The 20,920-nt window shown below is 43.2% G+C and overlaps 1 protein-coding gene and 1 long non-coding RNA gene across 7 annotated transcripts in view; one reads left to right on the plus strand and one right to left on the minus strand.

Moving 5' to 3' along the window:
- TEAD4 (TEA domain transcription factor 4) overlaps positions 1-17,492 on the minus strand; it is a 52,039-nt gene extending 34,547 nt beyond the window's left edge. For 2 of the 6 annotated variants that reach the window (XM_064644779.1, XM_064644778.1), the window contains exon 1: positions 2,374-2,503. In XM_064644779.1, the coding sequence (XP_064500849.1) occupies positions 2,374-2,380 (7 nt within the window). In that variant the 5' untranslated portion in view covers positions 2,381-2,503. Of the gene's footprint in view, positions 1-2,373; positions 2,629-8,680; positions 8,736-16,870; positions 17,071-17,306 lie in introns of those variants that run through there. The other 4 variants (XM_064644774.1, XM_064644773.1, XM_064644777.1 and 1 more) reach the window with 4 other exon arrangements.
- Positions 16,016-16,976, plus strand: LOC135409372 (uncharacterized). Its single transcript, XR_010428148.1, has 2 exons — positions 16,016-16,095; positions 16,627-16,976. It is a non-coding gene; the product is annotated as an uncharacterized LOC135409372 (long non-coding RNA).
- Positions 17,493-20,920: the final 3,428 nt, after the last annotated feature.

A 20,920-nucleotide genomic window follows, 5' to 3' on the forward strand; every position in this document is an offset into this window, starting at 1 on the left:
AGATACTGGGACCTGGAACATCTTGCCAAAGTACCATTACCACACGAGCCCCTTCTTAGTGGGGAAAAAGTGAAATGGTCCCAGTTTTGCCAAGGGAAAGGGGCATGTACAGTTCTCTGTAACACCTCACCCCTTGGTTCAGCAAGCTCTGTGCAAGTCAGTCACAGGGCAGCTAAACAACCATCTCTTCAGAGGCAGGGCCAGCTCCACATCGAGCTTGTTCTGTTCCACCAGCTGGCTTGTAAGCAGTGAAGATGAAATCAGGGACTATATTTATTCTCCCTGCCCGGTCATATCTTTCTATAGATCGCAGGCTGGGCCCTGCTTCCTTGAACAGGATCCTGGAGACTAGTAAGCAAAGGAGGGCATAAATCATTGCCTCGAGTTCTGTCAGAAGCACACTGAACCAACCATCCATACTTGGAACAGGTGCACTGAAGGCAAGCAGGGACACTGTCCCATTTGGAGTAGTGGGGGAGGGCTTGCAGAGAAGCTGTTCCTCTCCTGGAGCCTACTCTTAACTTTTCACCCTGCAAGTGGGTTATTTACCTTCTGCAGTTCACCAGTCCAGTCAACTAGATGTGTTCTACCAAACACCAGTCCACGCTAGGTCAGGCCCCAGCTAAGTTCCATTGTAGTCCACTGTACTTTGCTTTTGCTCTCACTCATTTCTTTTGTGGTTCATTTCACTCTCTGCTCTGACACATTCACTGCAAAGCTGAAATATTCCAGGGACCATGCAGAATGTTTCGTAAATTAATAGAGTCTTAAAACACAACTGTAATTTTTCACCAGTAACTTTAAAAGTCACCCATCGTGAAAAGTAATGCAGACATAGAGCAACAAGGACTGTGTCACTAATTTATGCTTAAAAACCATGGGGTGGACTCTCAAGTTATATTTCAGTTTGAGTAACATTTTAAGCAAGTATTAATCCTGAAAGAAGCAGTCCTACCCTCGCCTCAACCATGGCTGCTCATTCCCACTCTCATCGTCCTTGTAAACCCAAGCAGTAGAGCAGCATCCAGATTGAGGTTCAGTTTTTTTCCCTTTCTGGCTGTGTCAGTTTTAAGCTAGATCACTCCCCTGGTTGACTCCATAGCACAAGCACAAAAATGTTTGTGCCAGCATAGAGCAGGAATTGATGTCTGGCTGAGAATACTAACACTTGCTTAGCCTCAGGGTGATCAGCATCACCCAATATATATTGCTCTTTCCAGATACAATGATGTGTGTACCCAGTAAAACCATCCATTGTAGATAAGGCCATGTAAACAAGACCCCACCTATGCCCCCACAGTCAGAGCAATCTATTTCCTTGCTCAGGGAACAACAGCCTGAGGGGTGGACAGAAACGAGCAAAATGAGTTGTGAAGTGCTCCATATGAAACTTCGAGGCATGCATGGAGCATCCCCTGATGGGGCCTGCAGAGCCAAGCAGATTCCAAGGTAGGAGGGAAAAAAAAAAAACAAAACAAGCACTGACTGGATAATTACAGGGCTGCCTTCCATAAGATCCTTGCTACTGCTTTGAGAAACAGTCCACCTTGGGACTTGTAACCAAATACTGGGCACTCTGCCTTTGCTTTTTAGTCACAGAAGTACCAGGTGGCTTCTTCCAATGCTAGGCTAGAGGATCCAGGCCAGACCAGCTTTTTGTGGACAAAATCAAGAGAGAAATTTCAACTGTGGAAAAGGTCAAAAATCAAATTCAAAAGCATGTGTACCACCTATAAAGTTGAATTCTGCTACAGCTCCTAGCCAGTGCTCCTCTGCATTCAGGGCTGGGTATCTAGCTAGCTAGATGAGAATAACCCATGTGAAAGGTATTTGTGTCAGGACTATGAGAAAGCAAACTACAACAAAAGGGAGTGGACAGAAAAGTCTGCTTTCTGCCCTTCTTAAGGTCTGAAAACTGTAGCTACTTAGCAAACCGTAGGTGTTCGCACATCAGCAGAGCTATTCAGGGGTTCAGGAGCTGAACTTCTGCCCTGCAGGATCAGAGATGCAGACCTTTACCTGTTCCTACCTCCAACAAGAACAGTGGAGACAGCAGAGAGAGATACCATAAAAAATACTTAGCATATCATGAAGCCACTAGATTACGTGTATCTAAAGATTAGTTCAGTAGTATGCCCAATTCTGGGATCTACCTTGATAGTCCCCTGAAAAAGACATCTGTAACTCTTTCTGATATGTGAATGTTAAAATCTTAACCGATTCCCCAAAATACAACTTGAAGCAACCAACTGCATCAGCTTGGGAACACCTGAGAGAAGGGAATTCATTCAGAACGTCACTTGGCACAAGACAAGTGGCTTGCATGGGGCAGGCTGCCTGGAGTGGCGTGACGTGCCCTTTCTTTCTCCTTACCGTACATCTTGCCTTCGTCTGACAAGATAATCTTCCGCCGACCACATGGTGGGTAGATGGCTAGCGCTTCCTGGAAGCTCTGCTCGATGTCCGGACTCCACACCCCCTCGGCGTCATTGTCAATGGGTTTATCCAAGGCCTCGCTGCCCCCCGAGTCGTTGCTCCCCTCAGGGGAGGTGGGAGAACTCCACTCGTTGGAGGTAATGGTGCCAGCTAGAAACTCCAAGGTGCCACGTGGAGAAGCAGACTCAGAACCTGCAATGGCGAGCACAGCGCATGTCAGTTGCAAGTTTTCCTCTCTAGGAAAATGTGGAGATACTAAAGGAAAAAAAAAAAGTTAAAAAACGTCAGTGAGTGTGGAAGATATTGCAGAAACCTGGTTGGTAGAGAGAGGACACATTAAAGATTCTATACCGCTGGTCTCACGCTAAAGCAAGAAAACTATTAGAAGGTCACTGATCAGTGTGTTTGTGAAACTGCTTTGTCTAAGAAACTGCAAGGCTGCATTGTCTGCTGTGAAGCTGTATTGTTTAAGAAACTGCATACGTGATAGAAAAATTAGAGCAACAGGATGGGAAAGGTAGAGAAAGTAGCAAATAGTAAATAAAGTAACTATAGCCATGAGAAAGAGGCAGCATTTGCGCAAATATAACTTAGGTAATTAGGAGCCAATGATGAGCTTGTATTTGGAATATTAATGAGCCTAATTATTAACCTTTATAAGCATGGAGCTTACAGCAATAAAGTTGGATTAGTCGTGATCAATACTGTGATCGTGTGATACTTTCCCGTCGTCCACAACAAGTGAGGAGAGGTTTTACTTCAAGTTTACCTTAAACGGTAACTCAACCATGTGCTTGATTTCTATTTATGTTGAGATGAAAATCTTTTCTGACAAAACAACCTGCTCCAATCTCTCTTTGGCTCATTAACTCTCTGTCACTTCCCAATTTTCCTCAGATGTGTCTTCTTATCTGTCTTTATCTCCTTATTTCTTTCTCCCTCTGCTGTTATTATCCGTGTAACTGTTATTTAACTCTTTGAAGCACACACACAGGGATTCAGTCTGTGTGAAAGACTATACAAAATATAGCAGTGATGTATCTAGTAATCACTGAGCACGGGAGCACTGGGGTTGAAATCTTCTTAGATACTGTTTCACTGGATCAGAGTTAGCAGTCAGTGTCATTTTTAACACTGACATTTCTTCTCAAGGATCATCTGCGCTTTTAAAAGCTGTTCCTGGAGCCTGACAGTTTAATGCAATGTCTCCCAAATCTCAGGACCATATTCTGGCAGGAGCAGAAAGCACCATGAGTAAAGGCATAAAAGCACTAGGTTGCAGGTCAAGAACCTAGGTGCTCTGCCTATTTCTACTGCTCACCTTCAGATCGACCTTTGGCAAATTCCTTCAGTTCCATCTGCCTCTCTGCCCCCTTATCCTTTACCGGTCCCAGGCTATTAGATTTGCCACTGGGCAGGAGCAGAAATTAGTTTCTCATTGAACCTAAGCAGGCAGCTGCTAGCTCTTGGAAACTACAATAAATTACAGTCTACTTATAAATGCCTATGGTAGAGGCTGTAGAGGCTGAAGCCACTGAGCGGAGCTGATGAAACACTCACTGAGAAAGACTTAAGACCACACAGACACTTCCAGTCAACCATCAGGAAGACAAATGCCTCCTAAAGACACAGATCACTCCTCTTGCTTAATCCCAAAGCTGTTCGTTTACCATTTTAATAGTTTTGCTTATCCGGGCTACAAAGAATATTCATAAGCCAGCATCTGAGAAGCCAGCCAGAGAGTTCAACACTTCCCTGTGTATTAACACTGAGTTGTGTAGCAAGAAAATCAGAATAAGGATTTTTTTTTCTGTGAGCAACAGAATCAAACCTGTACTGAAAAAGAGAGTAAGGAGAGGGCTCTGACATGCCAAGTCTATAGCTCAGAAATATCACATTAAAAATATAAAGGGGGGAGAAACTGGAGCATAGTCTATGTCCAAAACTAGATAGAAAATAAAACCATGCAGTCATGCTATGCCCTAGTTGATAAAGAGGAAAAGCAGATCCATTTGTTACACTTCAGAAGTTTAAAAATTCAGGACTCATGGCTCCAGAAACTCTTCTGACATCAAATTTTTTTAAGTCTTTCTTTGGTTTCTTACCTCTTTGGATTTTGTTTACAAAAATCTTCTCTGAGACCATAATGATGAGACTATTTATTTTTTTTAAGAAAAACTGATACTCTTTAGGAATTTTAACATTTCAAGAGCTGAAGTTGTAAAAAGATTTGACAACACTGGCTTTCAGAAGGTTTTTCTGCTCCTTAATGACTTTAGGTGGGAGCAGATGCATATTTTATATCTCTATAACCCACCAAAAGGTAAGGAAACAAGTAAGACAACACTGGGCCTTTTAGTAATTTCTAGACACATTGTACTGTGCAGCATTTTAACAAGTGCTTCACAAAGACATTTAGAAAACCCAGTTTACAACTTATTTCCTGTTAGAACAGGTGAACTACTCTCCATCCATCCATTTCAGCCCCTATATCAGATTATTTCAATCCTCTTGACCCACAGTATACATTTTCAGAACTCAAAGGAACGTGAGAAGAAAAAATGAAATGGGAGTTGAAAGGGGCAGGGCAGAAAGGGCAACTCACACTTGGCCTTTACCAATGGGACAGGCATCTCAAGCACACTGTCAATGGCACCAAAGCAGACAATGTGACTTTAAGAGACCCTGAAATGAAGGGTAACAGTTGCTTCCCGTACCAAGAATCTACCACGAACACATCACCTTTTACTGACAGATGCTAATAAAACCTTATATGGGCATTCAAGAGATTGTCCTGCTGCAGAATTAGTGTTGAGGAGTAAGCTTTCCACAGGGAGACTCTGACAGACAAACAGAAGTTCCAAATGTTCTTCTTCTTTTGAAATTTCCCAAAACATCCCTAGTCCCTAGAGGCTCTCAAAACCCCCTGTAGTTTATGTGCATTAAAATCTCCACAAACACAAGGCACAGACTAGTTTTAACTCAGGCTGACAGACTGAGAAATGGAAGGGTTCAGAAAGAATCCTAAGGCGTGACAGGATGTGTATTCATGGTACCACCTGCACTGAGAGCTGCAAGTCTCATAACAGCCAGCAGGCTCCACACGAAGAGAAAACATGCTCTGCCTGCTCAGCTGTGTGACTCCCATAGCCATGGTCACTGGAAGCTACTCCTCTGCTGTCAAGCCAAATCTCTTAGCAATGCATACAAGCAGACAAAGTCATCTAGGGAATGAATGACTATCATGACCATAAAAAGCACCTACTTTGAATCCAGTTATTTTCATCTCCTTAATGTCCATGCTGACACAGAATACCTAGCAGATGATTTTATCATGGCACACTCCTAGGTTGAAACTAAGTAAATATATCTGAAGCACAACTCTCCTCCTCCCACATTCACACCCTAGGAGTAGTTGCCTGATCATTCCATGTTTTACAAGGCTCTGCATCAGCACTAGCACTAAGTGCTTTTGGTGACAAAGGAATCTCTAGGTCCTTTCCATTCCTCCAGAATAACTGGAGGAGAAAAAACATTCTCTTCAGTTTAGTGTCAGCTCTCCAGACTCTCTTCTCCAAACATGAAAGAAAAGTTGCACCAACTTGAGCAGATGTCATTTTTACATTCAGGGAAGTCCACCAAGCAAGACACTGAATATGTGAGCTTTCTCTCACATTGGTGTAAATCAAGAGAGATATGGAACATAATAGCAGTGACAAAAGAAATTATATAAATCTTGAAGCGACTAGATATATTTTTTTATGCTTCTTACTTTTTGTGCCTCAACCAGCAATGCTAGTCCTGTCCCAAGCTACAGCTAGGTCAGTAGAAACTGAATGTGTTATTGTGGGCAATCCCAACTTTTCTATACCTTGGGGCCTTATTCTGCTTTCCCTTCTTGGTACAAAAGCTATTCCTGATGGATGATGATAAAAGTGGAACTGTACAGACTATAAAATCAAGGATGTTGGCCATCTCCAGCTGCAAACTCTGTAACCACCCAGACACTAACACAAATTGGACTTCTTTTCGATAACTTCTGAAGAAATTCCAGGGATTGAAATAGCCATGAAAATCCTTATAACTCTATGCCTCTAGATTAGTAAGATGCCAAGGGCTGAAAGGGCCTGCAAAGTTTTCTTAAATGATATTGCTTAACTAGCAAGCTCCAAGTGCAATTCCAGGCAATACTCTATGCTCAGAGGCAATAAACAGTAATTCAGGGAGTTCCAGTTGGGTTCTATCTGGGGTCTGTGGCTCTGCTTTCACTGAACACTTCAGGCCTGTTTCCTGCATTGTTGATATGTACTCACTGGTGGCCAAGGTGACCACTCATTAAACTAAGCAAAGCAAACCAAAGAATCTGGGAGCTAAACCCTGTGGTAAATGGCAAATTAAAAAACTGGCAGTGGAATCACTTCCCATGGAATGAGCAATCTGATGAAAAACAGAGCATTTTTCAGAAATGTGAGAATGTTGAGTGTCTTATTTGTAATAAAGGCTTGAATAATATTCATTAGTAACTACTTTAACAAAATAGAAATGTTTCAGTTAGCATCCAATCAATAGTTGCTATATGCATACATCTTGGTTACTCTAATGGTGATTTCTATTACTGAGTGTTCTAATATTGTAAATATTTTAGTACTTGTATTTTTTCTCAAGTTTTGCCTGTGGAAGAGTTTGTAATCACAAAGCTTTCTTCTGACATGGAGGGAATTTGATTCTGAAAGCACTAAACAGACATCCCAGACATGCTCAGACAATTCCTTCCCCATCTGAATTCCCTCAACAGGCACAGTTCTTAAGATCAGAGGTGTCAGAGGATGTTGTCCCGTTCTCATAATAGCAAGTTTTGCCAGAGGTCATAGGGCTTAGTGTTTGTTCTGTTTAGATTCCCTCAGTTAAAACTTATGCCCCATTCCTTGGCTCTTGTATATCTGCAATTGTACCTTACAGTTTTTCTTATTCTGATCCCACTCTTATTTTACTGAGAGATGATGAACAATTATTTTTCGTGGGGTCAAGTCATGGGTTCTCTCCCAGGATCGAAGACAGAAGGCCCCTCACAGCACATCCACCTCCTCACCACAGTATCTCTATTTCCTTCTTCATGTTTCCCTCTGTCAAATTACTGTTTCTTATTCATCTTGTTCCCTGTTCTTCTTTCTGCCATGGCCCATCTCTTAACGAGTCACTCACAAAGACAGGTTTTGGGGTCTGAGGAAAGCAAAACCATGGAGAAAGCACAAAAATCTTTCAGCTCCAGCAGCTTTGGTTTAAGTGTTCCAATTTTGGTAATTTCAACACTAACTCTGTTTCCTTTCACACATGGTATCTCATTGAGATTCAGAGATCCTGCAGGGCTAGACAGCTGCCAAGAGCCCTTCAGCAAGGTCTCATTGACAGGGAGCACATCTTTAACAGACTCCATAGTCTGACACATCTGCTTTCTAATATTAATCCCTCAGTCATTACTGTTGGTAACAGCTCCCTCTTAAGTGTTTGTGGCAGCTGCTCAACACAAAATCATACTTTCCTGAGGATCTGAAAAATTGCAGCCAGCTGCCTCCAGTTGTTCAGTTTTCTTAGAGCTGCTCTGTCCAAAGAAACTCCCCCTACTCCATGGCCATCCCCTTTCCCTGTTGGAATTGATCACAACACACTAACCAGAGAGGTCCCTATTCACTCACCTCTCCAAGGTAGGAACGCTTGCCAGCACAGCCGTGTGGAGTCTGACAGTGCAGTTCCACTCCTGCTCCTGAGCTGGCAGCGCTCTGAGAAAGTCACTGTGCTTTACTAAGAACATCCCATCATCCCTGGTGTCATTCAATGGAACTGCAAGCTGTGGGGGCAGGGGCTGCTTCTCCTTACAGGTATTCCTTGGTGTCATTGTAATGCAAACAAAACCAAACAATACCGGTATTCAACTGGTAACGTGAACCAAATACTGCTACTATAGAGGATCTGAACTACAACATTTTCATATCTGATCAGCAGTCAAACTGCGAATTAAAAAAATTTAGTTCAACCAGAACAGATGCTCAAACCATAGAGCAGTTTATAACAATAAGATAATCTGGTAACAGGAACGACCAGTCGATTACTTCAATCCAGAACAGCTAACAAATGAGCATACACAATGCAGTCATACAAGGAAATTTGGGTTTAGGGGAACAACGATTTGAAATACTAAGAAACCTATTGCGCAAGGTACAGGATGGAAGATAGCATTCCAACTTACCAGAGGAAGAAGGCTGGGAAATTCTATGGGACACTACAATAGTATCTTAGTTCCTCTGAAAGAGAAGAATGAGTGCAATCAGTAGATGAGCAGCTTCAAGACAGTTCAACTCAAAGACTGCAGGAAAAACATACTAGAAGGGGAAAAGATGGGAAAACAGCTATCCAACGATAACTCAAGGTCTGTTAAAGCTTGCAGGCAAAAGAGGACAAAAATCATGGACATGTTTACAGAGAAAAATAAAGATGCAACTGCAGTAAGTACTAATTAGCACTGAACTGTATCTAGGAAGGTAACAGCATTTTTGCAGCACCAGACAGCAACAAGTTTCTAAGGCCCCTTAGGAGCTGCACTCCCATCATTAAGCCAGCCTGGAGCCAGAGCCACTCAGTTTCAGCACAAGATCCGGGGACAGTGGAGATGGGTGGGTGCAGTTCACTGAGCCTTTTGAGGGGGCTTCACTCAAGCACTCCATAACAGCTTAGCCAAATGGTGAACCTGGCTATAATCTTACTTTTTGCCCAGAGCATCCTGCAATCCTGAGCAATGCTGGCTATTCCCAGTGAAGAGCCCTATCCACCTAGGACACCAGAGTAATGCTGCATAATCCAATGAATAAAACCAGTTAAGGTAAGTGTTACTTGCTGCAGGTGAAGCAAAAGCTCTTAGCTGGCAGCAGTGCCAGACAAAGAGGAAAGAACTGATATTTTCCTCTATGTATTGGGCAAGGTAATTTACTCATTACATCTAAAAGCTGCATGGTGAGATTTTTACCTCTGTCTCACCTCTGAATAAGACTGGTTTACGAAGGACCAAGCACTACAATCCTCAGATCATATCCAGCATAAGGTCGGGCTCCAGCTGAATGGTTGTCACACTGCCTAACGCAAAATCAAGCTCGCTTTGTTTGCTACACCAAAACCGCCTGCAGCAGCTGCTGTTCAAAAGGCACCTGACTTCCCGAGCAAAGCAAAACAACTCTTAAATTATTGCAGTAGCTAGCTCTGGCTGAAACAGAGAGAGGATGTAGTGTCCAGCAGAGTGATATAAATCAAAGCAAGGAGAGAGCAGAACTTCTATCAGTGCAGCCCTGGATAATGCAGTCAAACAGGATGTGATGAGATAAGGCTGTGGGTGGCCTTGCACACCATCCAATCGGTTACATTTGCGATAAAGGAAACAGAGCACAGAGCCTTGCTGCCCTGAGGAGGGAAGAAAAAAACCCCACGAACCAACAACAAAACCCAAAGGCTGGTTCTGATCCCACTAGTCTAGGGGTGGCCAGCTTGGGGATCAATCCTGGGTGATGGGTAACTGATGCACAGCTCCCAGGCACAGGCCACATCATAAGGCCATCAGCCTTGGACTGACAAAATGACTACGGCGTGATTAATGTCTCAGCTGGGAGGGAAAAAACAAGCCAGCAAGGGCAGCAGAGATTGACACTGCCAGGTTGTCCTGGGATTGAGCCACACAGTGGGCTGGCCCCAGCTCTCAAAGGAACAGTGGAATTCCTGGGGAGTCACTGTTATCTCCCATGCGGGAACTGTTCCCAGAGCTCCCATTCTCCCTGACTTTCCAAGACATGTGGCATGTGTTTCCCAGCTTCCCAAACAGATGAAGGTTGTGGCAGGGTGAAAATGGTTAGTCACCCTCGTGCTGGCAGCAGCAGTGACCAGGAGTCATTCTCCCATCAAGCACAGAGCTGTTTAGAAAGCAAAGACCCAGGAGGGAGTCAGATAATCAGTCCCTTTTCTATCACAGAATCACTGGTAGTGTTAGTTAATGTGTTAAAATTATAACTGTCCCTTGAACTACAGACAAGTGTAGATATTGACAGATTAAAATTACTTGAGTCTTACCAAACCAAGCTAGAGACAAAAATAAACAAAGCTGAGCATTTTCCCAAAGAGTATTATTCACTTAATTATTAGAGGATAGGGAACCTTTAATAGTAAACTAAAAAAACCCTTGCTCCTAAACCCACCAAAACTCAGTTGTCCTGAAAATCTCACCATCAGGCTCAAAAGCCTGCATTTTACCTATGAAAAAAAGTACAGCACAAAGACGAAAGTGAACCACCCAACAGCAAAATCAGAGTGGAGTTAAAATCTAGACAAGAACTTCAAGACAAGAAAAGGTTAACTTTAAAAGCGATTTGCAATTGCAAGTGGTTTAACTTCAGAGGGACTCATGTTCAACACTGTCTGGAAATAGAACATCTTTTGAGTATTTACTGGCAATTAACACTAAATTGAGACTCATAATGCCCATTTTATGATATCCAAATCAAATCCTTATTTCCTAATCCTGCCTCCTGCTCCTGACATCTTTCAACCTCTTGTTTAGGACTCAAAGGTAGATGTTCCAGATAAAACTCACAACTGTGACGTACTTAGCTTCCCATGACACTAATGGCAGAACTGCACATGAACTCAGACAGAAGACAGATGTTTGCAAACCTCATCCAAAGTGGTGAAAATGTTTAGCTCCAAGACTATAGTCAGTCTCCAAGAAACGAAATAGATGAACCTGGGCTAAGAGCCTTACAAGAAAACAGACAGAGACACTGACCACACAACCTGTGACTTCCACTTCTGCGGTGCTTGCAGGTGGTCTGTTTTGTGGGCATGACCTGTCTGGCCAGGGCTAAGCCCTCTACTAAAGCCTCAAGACAAATGCAAACCACAATCAGGCAGAACAGGTATATAAAATGGGAGCAATGCTTAGTGCTCCATTGACTTTTCCTCCTTCAGTCAACCAATTACACATGTGCTTTGATTTTAGTAGTAGTCAGACATGAGCTTAAAGGAGTTTGAAACTTGTGATAACACAATGACTAAGTAAAGAATACCTGTCATGAAAGATCTTCATCATATGAAATGAACCCTACTCATGGCTACCAACCAAGCTTCCCTCCCTCGGGGTACTCGGACACCCAGCTCACTTTTGGAGCACACGCTCCATCTGGAACATGCAGAAGGTAAACATTCACAGCTTACAGCAAAGTTGGTCACTTCTTAAGGCTGACACTGGGGAAAGTCAAACAGATTTGGTTTCCTGTAAGAGTCTGAGATTTCCTAGCAGACAAACACACATCAGCTATTTAAACCAGATTCCAGTTCTCCTATTAGCTTGATACATGGGACAGTAAAGCTGTCCTCAACTCAGAGTAGTGTAATTTTGAGTTCAAAACTCTGTCCTTTCTCTAAATATGGCATAAACAAGCTGTCATTTCCAACCTGCTGAAAACAGAGTGATTTCACAGAAAGCAAATGAAAATAATGAGAATCTGTAATTACAACCCCAATCCTCAAACAGGTATCAGTAAGAAAGAAAAAAAGAAAAAAAAAAAAATAAAAAGAAATGCCAAAACTGAAAAAGTTAAACTTGTCCCCAGATATTACAGGAAAGCACAAACCTTCTAAATTATCTCTTTGCCCTTCCAGACCCTTCTCGCCAGGAAGGTCAACAGGTTATATACCTTCTGTTGGATTAATCTACAGGAGAACAAGGGCAGCTAGCCAAGCAAAACTAGATTCTTAAAGGGACACAGCCAACAACAGACTCTACTCCAGTTTTTAAAGCATGTTCTTACAAATAAAACCTGTGACCAAAAGGAACAGAAAAAGACACTTCTCTATTTTTCAGTTAGCATACAAGCTGGATAGAAACAGATTTACATTGTTTCCCCTGCACAGTTATTTTCTTCTGACCATACAGACCTTTCACAAATAGAGCAGAGAAATAAAGAGGATTTTATTATTTTTATAAAAATAATTCAAAGAGCAGTGAGTGTGCTTGGAGATAATCTTCTTATACCAACCTCTCTTTTACACCTCCCTTTTTTTTTTCCCTAAGCTGACAAGATTTTCAGACCAAAAGACCAGTCTAAGTCTGGCTAATCTGCTACCAATGAGCTTTATTTTGAGGACCTGCTATGGAGATGTATGATCAGGTAAAACGAACTTAAGACACATCAGCAAATCCTCCCTTTCCATTTCAGCACACACATGCTCCATGCTCTCTTGACATTTCCTGCTTCAGTTAAAGCAGTCCTGGTTATAAGAAATTAGACTTTACCTGCACATCTGTCATTAATGGTTACCATACTGTTGGAAAGGAGGCACTTGGAGGACTACACTGATTTATTTTCTCTTTGGCAATAGCAAAGCAGATGCTTCAAAAGCTTGTACCCAGGCCCTGAAAGCCACTGGCACTCATGTCTTAGAAATACACCAAAGTAAAACACCTACCCTTTGGCAATCACATTCTAACAAAGGTAAGAACAAGGTAATTATAAATCTACAACAGAACAGAAAAACAGAGCCAGTGACTCAGCCAGTGGCACCAGGAACTGGAAAACCTGCCCCTCCCTAGCAGGAAAACGTCTAATTCATATGGTGTTAAAAACAAAGCAGAGTGACTGCATCATCTCCAGAAAAAGGAGGACCTGAGGGGCAGGAACAATAAAAACAAAAATCCACCAACCCTCCCCCACCAAAAAGAACCCAAAAACCCAAGAACCCAAAATACCACCTCCAAACCCTAAAGAACTCTTTCTAATCATGTAGTCTCAGATCTTGTAAAGAGCTCCACGCATGCGAATTCCTGACTTTTTTTACAAGGCTCTACAAAGGAACACGTTGGGCATTTATTTAACAGGGTGGTTGACAGAAGCTGGAGAGAGGAGCATCCGTTACTATAAACCTTACTAATAAACTTGATTGCTCTTCAGAGCAGGATAGAATTGCTGTGAAGGTAGAGAATGGAAAGAATACAGTGCACAACGTAATAAGTTTAGACTTAGAATACTATTTGTTATTCTTTAAGGAAATCATAGCTAAAAATTGGCTTTGGTTGTTCATATTATTAGGAAATTAACAGCTTCAAAAATAAGCATAATGATACATATGTTATATAACATAGATATGATGTATAATGATATACAAACAAAACCAACAGGTACAGGGGCATGCATCTACTGGATTGCTGCAGGGATCTTTGCTAGTCCAGTTGCCTTTGACATCTTAATTAAAGGTCTAAGACTGAATAAAGGTAATGTTAATGAAACTTGCATGATACAGAATGACATTTACAAACACTGGTGGATAGAAACTACTCAAAGGGAGTTTGCATAAAAACAAATGAAAGAAGCAAGGGAGACAAATAAGACTATGTGGAAAAAGTAATGCAAAGAAAATGAAAAAATAACAATGAAAAGAACCCCAGAGATAAAATCAAGGAAAAAAGCCCTGCCAGAAGCAGGAGCTAAAGACATGCAAAAGACATGCAAAAGTGAGAATGTTGAACAAATGACAGAGTTGTCAGCAAAGCAAATGCTTCTGCAAAATGACCGATGTGACTTTAATCTGCCTGGGCTCAGATATCACTTCAGGCAACAAAGAGAGATGAATCACCTCCAATTCATGGAATATCCAATCTCATTCTGCAGAAGGAACACAGATAAACCGAAGAAAGTGAAAAGAGTATTAAAAAAACACATTAGGACTAGAATAATAGACATTGAAAAATATTAAAATTTTAGCCTCAGTAGTAGCTTTAGGAACTTAAAAGATGCAAATGCAGAGCTAGAGAATAAAGAATCATTCGGAGAAACAGCAAGGCAAAAACTGTTCCAACAGAGTAAGAAAACTTTTCTGATGTACATTGGGTGATGAAAAAGTTGCCCAAGAAAATTTTACGTAGTATTTGAGGGGATGGGAACCAAACCAAATCCAACAAATGAACAAAAGACAAAACTCAGCTAAAGGGAAAGTATAATAGATCTTTAAAGAAAGGTAACACTGAATTTTCACTTTCTTAAGATACAGTTGTGGCCAGAAATTCATTTCACTATCACAGGAACTACTGTAGATGTGATCCAAGGAACAACTTAAGGTGTGGAAAAATGGCAATGTTGCTAAGAAAATACCCCCATTCTTCCCCGACTGCTCACCCTCTAGTCATTGCACCCCCTCCTCCAGACACTCCAGCACGTGACCGTATGATTAACTTGCCTGGAGAACAGATGTGGCTGAAAACTAACTTGCTAAAAGAGTGTTATTTTTCATCTGGATCAGCCCCCTGACCCAAGTCAGTGAACAGCAGTGCCAGTGTCCATGCCAGCAACAAAGCAGAGAGGTGTAACAAGTAAGGAAATGGACAGTTTGAGGACGTGTGGACAGGTTTTCTCCACAGCAGTGCCAGCCTGAAGTCTTTGTGGACCCACCCCTTGGGTTATGCTGGGACAGAACCAAGAGCTGAAAGATACAATCAGAAAAGGACACAATACTAAGGAAGGAAAGCTGTGAATAAGCACAACGTCACTCCAAACAGAGATGAAAGTAGCATCTCTTGGTGACTGTAGTTTTCAGCAACCCTCTCGAAACTACGGACTGTATTTAAATTCTGTGAAACAAATACCTGAGTAAGAAAGTCAACGGCAACTGTGATTTTATGTAAGCCACAAGCAAGATTGGGTGCCATAGAGCCATTTTTCTATTTAAAATTTCGTGATACTATTTTCATACCATATTGCCACAAGTGTTCTGTAAAACACCAACATTAAGACACTTGCCACAATAATAACCTTAAATATTTCAAAGCCATTGGTAGAACTAATTTAAAATCCAAAAGATGTAGCAGAAACCAAGACAGTGGAGAAATTCCTAGCACCCATTCTCATGCACACTTATTTGCTTCCAAGATCACCTCCAAGAGGATACAAACAATGAGCTGATAGTCCAGTTTAGAGACTGATAGACTTTGTTGCCTGCTTGAGTTCGAGGGAGCCATCCACAGAGGGATTTAGTAAGAACTCAGAAGGTGACTGCACCCACTGGCTGGCTGACCTTGGATTCTGCCAATCCAAGTTCCAGAGAAAACTGGAGTCCCTCAGCATTCAGCAGCTCTAATAAAGAAGCCCCCCTGTATTCACTACAGGATGAACCACGCTTTTCAGTCGTGAGAAAGAAGCCTATCAAAACCAAGGCTTTAACTGCACAGGTGATAACACAGCAGCTTCAACTTGCTATATATCCACTCTGCTTTCCCCCTTGTTCTGTTCCTCTCGCTCCTCCCCGTTACTCTCTGCCCTGTCCTACTGCCTACTTCCTTCTGCAGGAGAACAATAAAACCTCTTACATCTATACAGACAGATGGACAGACAGGTGAACGAATGCTCCGCTCACTTTGCACACAGACACCGCAATAAGGTCTTGGGGAAGCCGATCTGTTCGCAGTAATAGGAAAAGGGGTGGGGGGAAAAAACCCTAAATCTCCTTCTCTCCCACCCAGTCCCCCGCGTTTGAAAAAGTATTTTTGCTGTTTATTTGTAGAGGAGCCGCAGAACTCAACTTTTAAGGCAAGAAAGCAACACGAGTGTAACTTCAGGTTGAACAAAGGCAAAATTGGTAATTAGTTGTGGTTAGTTCTGGGGTTTTGTTTGGTTTTGGGCGTTTTTTTAACTTACATATGACCATTCACTTTAAAACACTTTACAGAAGTCCTTAAGCGCGTTGAGTTACGTTCTTCTGCAAAAAAGGCCCATCTTTACCATCCCATGCAAGAGATTATTTAAACGGAATTATCTACGTCAGATAAGAAATTCCTTGGGAAAGCTTTTTGTTTGTTTTTATGTCTGTTTGTTTGTTGTTTTTAATCCTTTCCGACGGCATGCCACTAAAACTGAACCCTTAACTTCAGAAAAACTGAACTGGGAAAAACATTATTCCCTCATCTTTTGGTAAATACTCTGCAACAACCCACACTCCTTCTCTCAGATAGGCTTCCTTAGGAAATTTTGTTTTGTTTTTCTAAAAAACATCTTCCATAATTTACATTAAAATCTATTACAGAAAGCACTGCTTTTCCTCTCTACCCTCCCCAAGCACATCTCTACGAACGGTACAGAAACCTTTTTTTTTTCTTTTTTTTCACATTAGCGCTGTAGTTTTCAGCCGATGCGACAAGAGACCGAGTTCCCCAAGTGCCATCGCCGGCAGCCCCTTCCCGACGGGAGAAGCCGCCGGAGCCTCCATTGAGGATGTTCCCATCGCTTCCTTTGTACGCCTGTGCCTCCTCTGTCGCACATGACCGGGTCCGAACTCTCCCTTCCAGCCCGTCTCCCTCAGGCACCCGCGCCCCTTCGCCCCGCGCGAAAGCGACCGTAAAACAGCGTGTCCTGACCTGAGCGAGGCAAGAGCGGCTGCGGTTCCGTAGGGGCAGCGGGGACCGGCTTCAAATCCTCCTTCAGCTCCAGGACTTTCTGCCAAAAGAGCACTGAGCGCTGTTACTGCGCGCCTGCCCCTCGCTCCCGCCCGATCCCCACCCCCGAGCCCTCAGGGGTGGGAGCGGGGGCTGGGACAGGGGGAGCGGGCGGGTCAGCCTCTCGCTCAGCATCGCCGCCTCTAAGTCCGAGAGAAAGAAAAAAAAGTTGGCGAGGAGCGGCTCCGGGGTGGGCCCTCGGGGCTCCCCTTTCCTCGGTCCCGCGGCGGCGGGGAGACGCGAACAATGCGGGGCCGGGCGGGCGGCCGGGAGTGGATGGGATGGGATGAGATGGGATGGGAGAGGAGCGGGGGGGCGGCCGGGCCGGCAGGAGCGCAGGCACAAAGCGCACACTCACCTGAGGAGCGCGGAGCGGCCGGCGGAGCGGCGAGCGGGGCGGGGGGGCGGCCGGGCAGGAGTTTGGGAGGAAAAGGGAGGGATTTTATTTCCCCTGGAGTTTGAAAGGAGGAAGTGAGGAATGCTAGGAATGAGAGTTGGTATGAAATGAACGCGGCCGAGGGAGGGAGGGGACTGCTGGCTAGAGCAGGGGCTGGGACGGGGCTGGGAGGGGACTGCCGGGGGCGGGGGGCAGCAGGAGAAGGGCCGAGGCGGCGTTGGGAACAAAACCCAGCGGGGTCGGGCAGTCCCCGGCCGGGGGCTGCGTGTGACCGGGGCGGAGGGAACGCGGGCAATGGCCGGAAGAGGGGCCCGCGGGGGCGGGGGAAGGAAACTCCGGGAGCGGGGGAAGGGGGCGGCTCGGGAGCTCTGGGAGCGGGCGGGACGCGGCCGCCGCCTCCAGGGATCGAGAGCGGGCGCGGCGCCCGGCCACAGGAGAAGTTGGAGTCTGCGGCCGCGAAGGGCCGACCTCAGCAGGGGGAAGATCCCTGGGAACGCCGCTGCTTGCCTGGTGCTTTCTCCGGGGCGGGACTCCGGCGATGGGCAGAGCGCCCGGTGAGGGGGCTCCGGTGCCGGGGACACTCCCGCCCGCCCGGGCAGGACACGGCTTCCCTGGGTAATCCCTGCCAGCCGGTCCCGGCCCGCCGGCAGCGCTGCTTCCAAGCCCCTTAGAGACGTGCTGTGATTTCCACCCAGCATAGCTGAACCCCTGCGAAACGAGCAACTCAACCCCAACACGGCAGAGTGGTTATCCCAGGCGGCAAACTACTCGCCTAACAGCAAAGCGATGTCCCCTGTGGGTTTTCTCAGTCTCACGTCGAAGCTGCTCTTTTCCTGTCCGTTCATACAGGAGTGCCAGCGTGCTGCGCTAGAAAATGCTGATACCAGGCTGAGCAAGTTTAGTAAATGTAACTACATCCTAGTAGCACCTCTGGGAACGCAGCTACATCAGCAAAATAAACTTTTCCACGGCTCTAGCAGGTAACTTTTTCAGAGATGCCTGGTGTGCATATAACTACCTGCAAAGAGTTATAACATAGTTGGCTTTCTTTAAAACTTCAGTATATTGTAGAAATGGAATTTTAAAAAAATCTCAGTTTTTGGTAAGAACCTAAAGCTAAAAAAGTTCGTAACTCTTTCAAGTTGCAGAGAAAAGACTGAAATCAGGTCCTAAATGTGGCCTAAGGCCTCAGAAACCAAGTGGCAAACCCCATCAATTTCATAAAAATAAGGTTTTCTGATACAACCGAGAGTACATACAATATAAATAAGATGATGTTACAAAATTCAATGAAATTATTTTGTGTGGTTTTTGTTTGTTATATAAAGCCCTGTAATGATTTAGCCACTAATTCTACCATGGCCTATTTAAAAACATGCAGTTTAATAAAAAAACATATATGAAAGGTAGTTCACTTCTCGTCACACATATTCACTGCGAACTCTAGGCTAGGTCTCATAATTATGTGACTAACATATTGTTTTGCTCCCATTTCCTTGCCAAATCAACACAGCTCAAAGAGAAGGAATTGAAACCTATTCCTTCCTGTGAATCATCACACAGATTGTTTGCAGGACTCCAGTCAACTGCAGATGGAAATTCACTCAGGAGAATGCAAGTTTTTTAGTGGTGGGTTGATTTTCTTTTTTCCTTTACTGGAGGTAATGTGGAAGCAAACTATTCCACTTAGAACAGAAAGCAGAGAGCTGGGCAAACTTAAGAGACTTAATTCCCCAAACCTATCTGTATTCTATCCAAATAATTTTGTTATGCAGTTTATAAAATAAAGCCTTTTTTTCCCATAGTAAATTAGTATTACTTTTCCTTTAATAAAAGGCTCAATTCAATTAAACATTAAAAAAAAAAATCCTTTGCTTTCTTCATGATTTTCAGCTGTTTTCTTACAGACAGTGCAATGGTTCACCTTCTTTGGAAATGTCGATTGAATCAAAGTAAATGATCACAAATTCCAGCCTCTGGAATACATCCACCCATTTATGTAGTCTCTAAATTGAACTAAATTACCAGAGCCAGTTATGGTTACCATAGCCTTTACCTTAATGCATTCTGGTGAAGTTAGTTTGCTTCTGGTTTTTTTCTCCCATTTTGGGACAAAAGAAGTGAATTCCATCTTCCAGTGAGAAAATAATAATTCTATATAGAACACATTAAGGGATGGAATAAGACAGAAACTCAATAGACTGTACAGTTCAAGAGATACAAGAGTTAACAGTGGTACAGCGTCTCCACCTTCTTTCCTGGCAGGGCTTTCAGCCCCAGGATAACTTAAGGGTCTTTCTTAGTTCTGAACTAGTTCCAAACTGCAGTTGTGTACAACAGTTTGACACTGTGGCAGAGAGGATGAGATTCCTGACTCTGCCAAAGAAGGAATCTGTCCATAGGTCCATTTCACAAGACTACACACAAACTCTTAGCTCAACTTGTAAATCACAGGGAAGGTTTTGCTTGTCTTCTGTACCAGGAACAGGAAACCTAATTCAATGTCAACTGAGAGATTTAGAGAGCTGTTAATACCAGCGAGTAGAGGAGCACACCAAGTAAAGTATAATACAATAACTTTGCCAACAGTAACAAACCCCTATCCTACTGCTACCAAATTCAGCAGAAGAACTTCAATGAGAATGAGACACCCCTAAAAGAGCAAGAAATCATTCCCTGTCTTTTATGTTTCTGAACCAAAGAGCCTATAGCAGCCTAGGAGCTGTTTCCATCCACTAGGCCTGCCTTTAGGATTCATATTGAACAGTTTAATATGCTTCCATCTTTATTTTAAGATCTCTCTGGGATTTCAAGAACGTTGCATTAGCACGTATGCAACTAATATTACTGCTTTAAGAACAAATGCCCAGTAGTATTTCCTGCTTAGTTTCTCTCCCAGCTAAGACTAATTTGGGTCAGATCAAAATGATGGGAAAAACAAAGGTGCAGAAAGAATAGGACTTACACATTGAGAGCTGTGCCAGTTTCTCATTATCAGATCCACCATATCTCCACTTACTGAAGTTTATACATATCTCAGTAGAAATAGGAAAAAATAACCGCTTTGACTTCACGTTCCTCCGTCCCTTCTATTACTTCAGTTCTTGTTTCAGAAAAAAATCTTACTGTACTTCAACACTTGAATGGGTTCAGATGGAAGGTAGGAAAATGCATTAAGAACCATCTCAAATGCTTTAACTGGACACTGGGAAAAACATTAAAAACATGGTGCAGAGAAGTGGAACTAGCTTAGAGAGAGAATCAAATGGAAACCAAGAACTTTAGGGGAAGACCTGGTAACAGGGGAGGGAAGTATTAGAGAGACTAACCTTACATTTATTCCCAGACTTCTAAGTGTATGGAAAAAAACCAAACACTTCAAAGAAAGAGAATTGAGAATTACAAAGGAAAAGAGAGAGTAAGAAGAGAGATGAGATTCAAGAAGATGGGAAGAAATTGAGGTAGTATCTCATACAGAAGGAAAAAGAAAACCTACAGGTGACAGCAAAATCCTACAAAAAATAAAATAAATTAAAAAAAAAACCAACCCCCCAAAAAACTCATTTAGAATTAAG

This window comes from Pseudopipra pipra, chromosome 2, assembly GCF_036250125.1.
Source record: "Pseudopipra pipra isolate bDixPip1 chromosome 2, bDixPip1.hap1, whole genome shotgun sequence".
NCBI classification, from domain to species: Eukaryota; Metazoa; Chordata; class Aves; order Passeriformes; family Pipridae; genus Pseudopipra; species Pseudopipra pipra.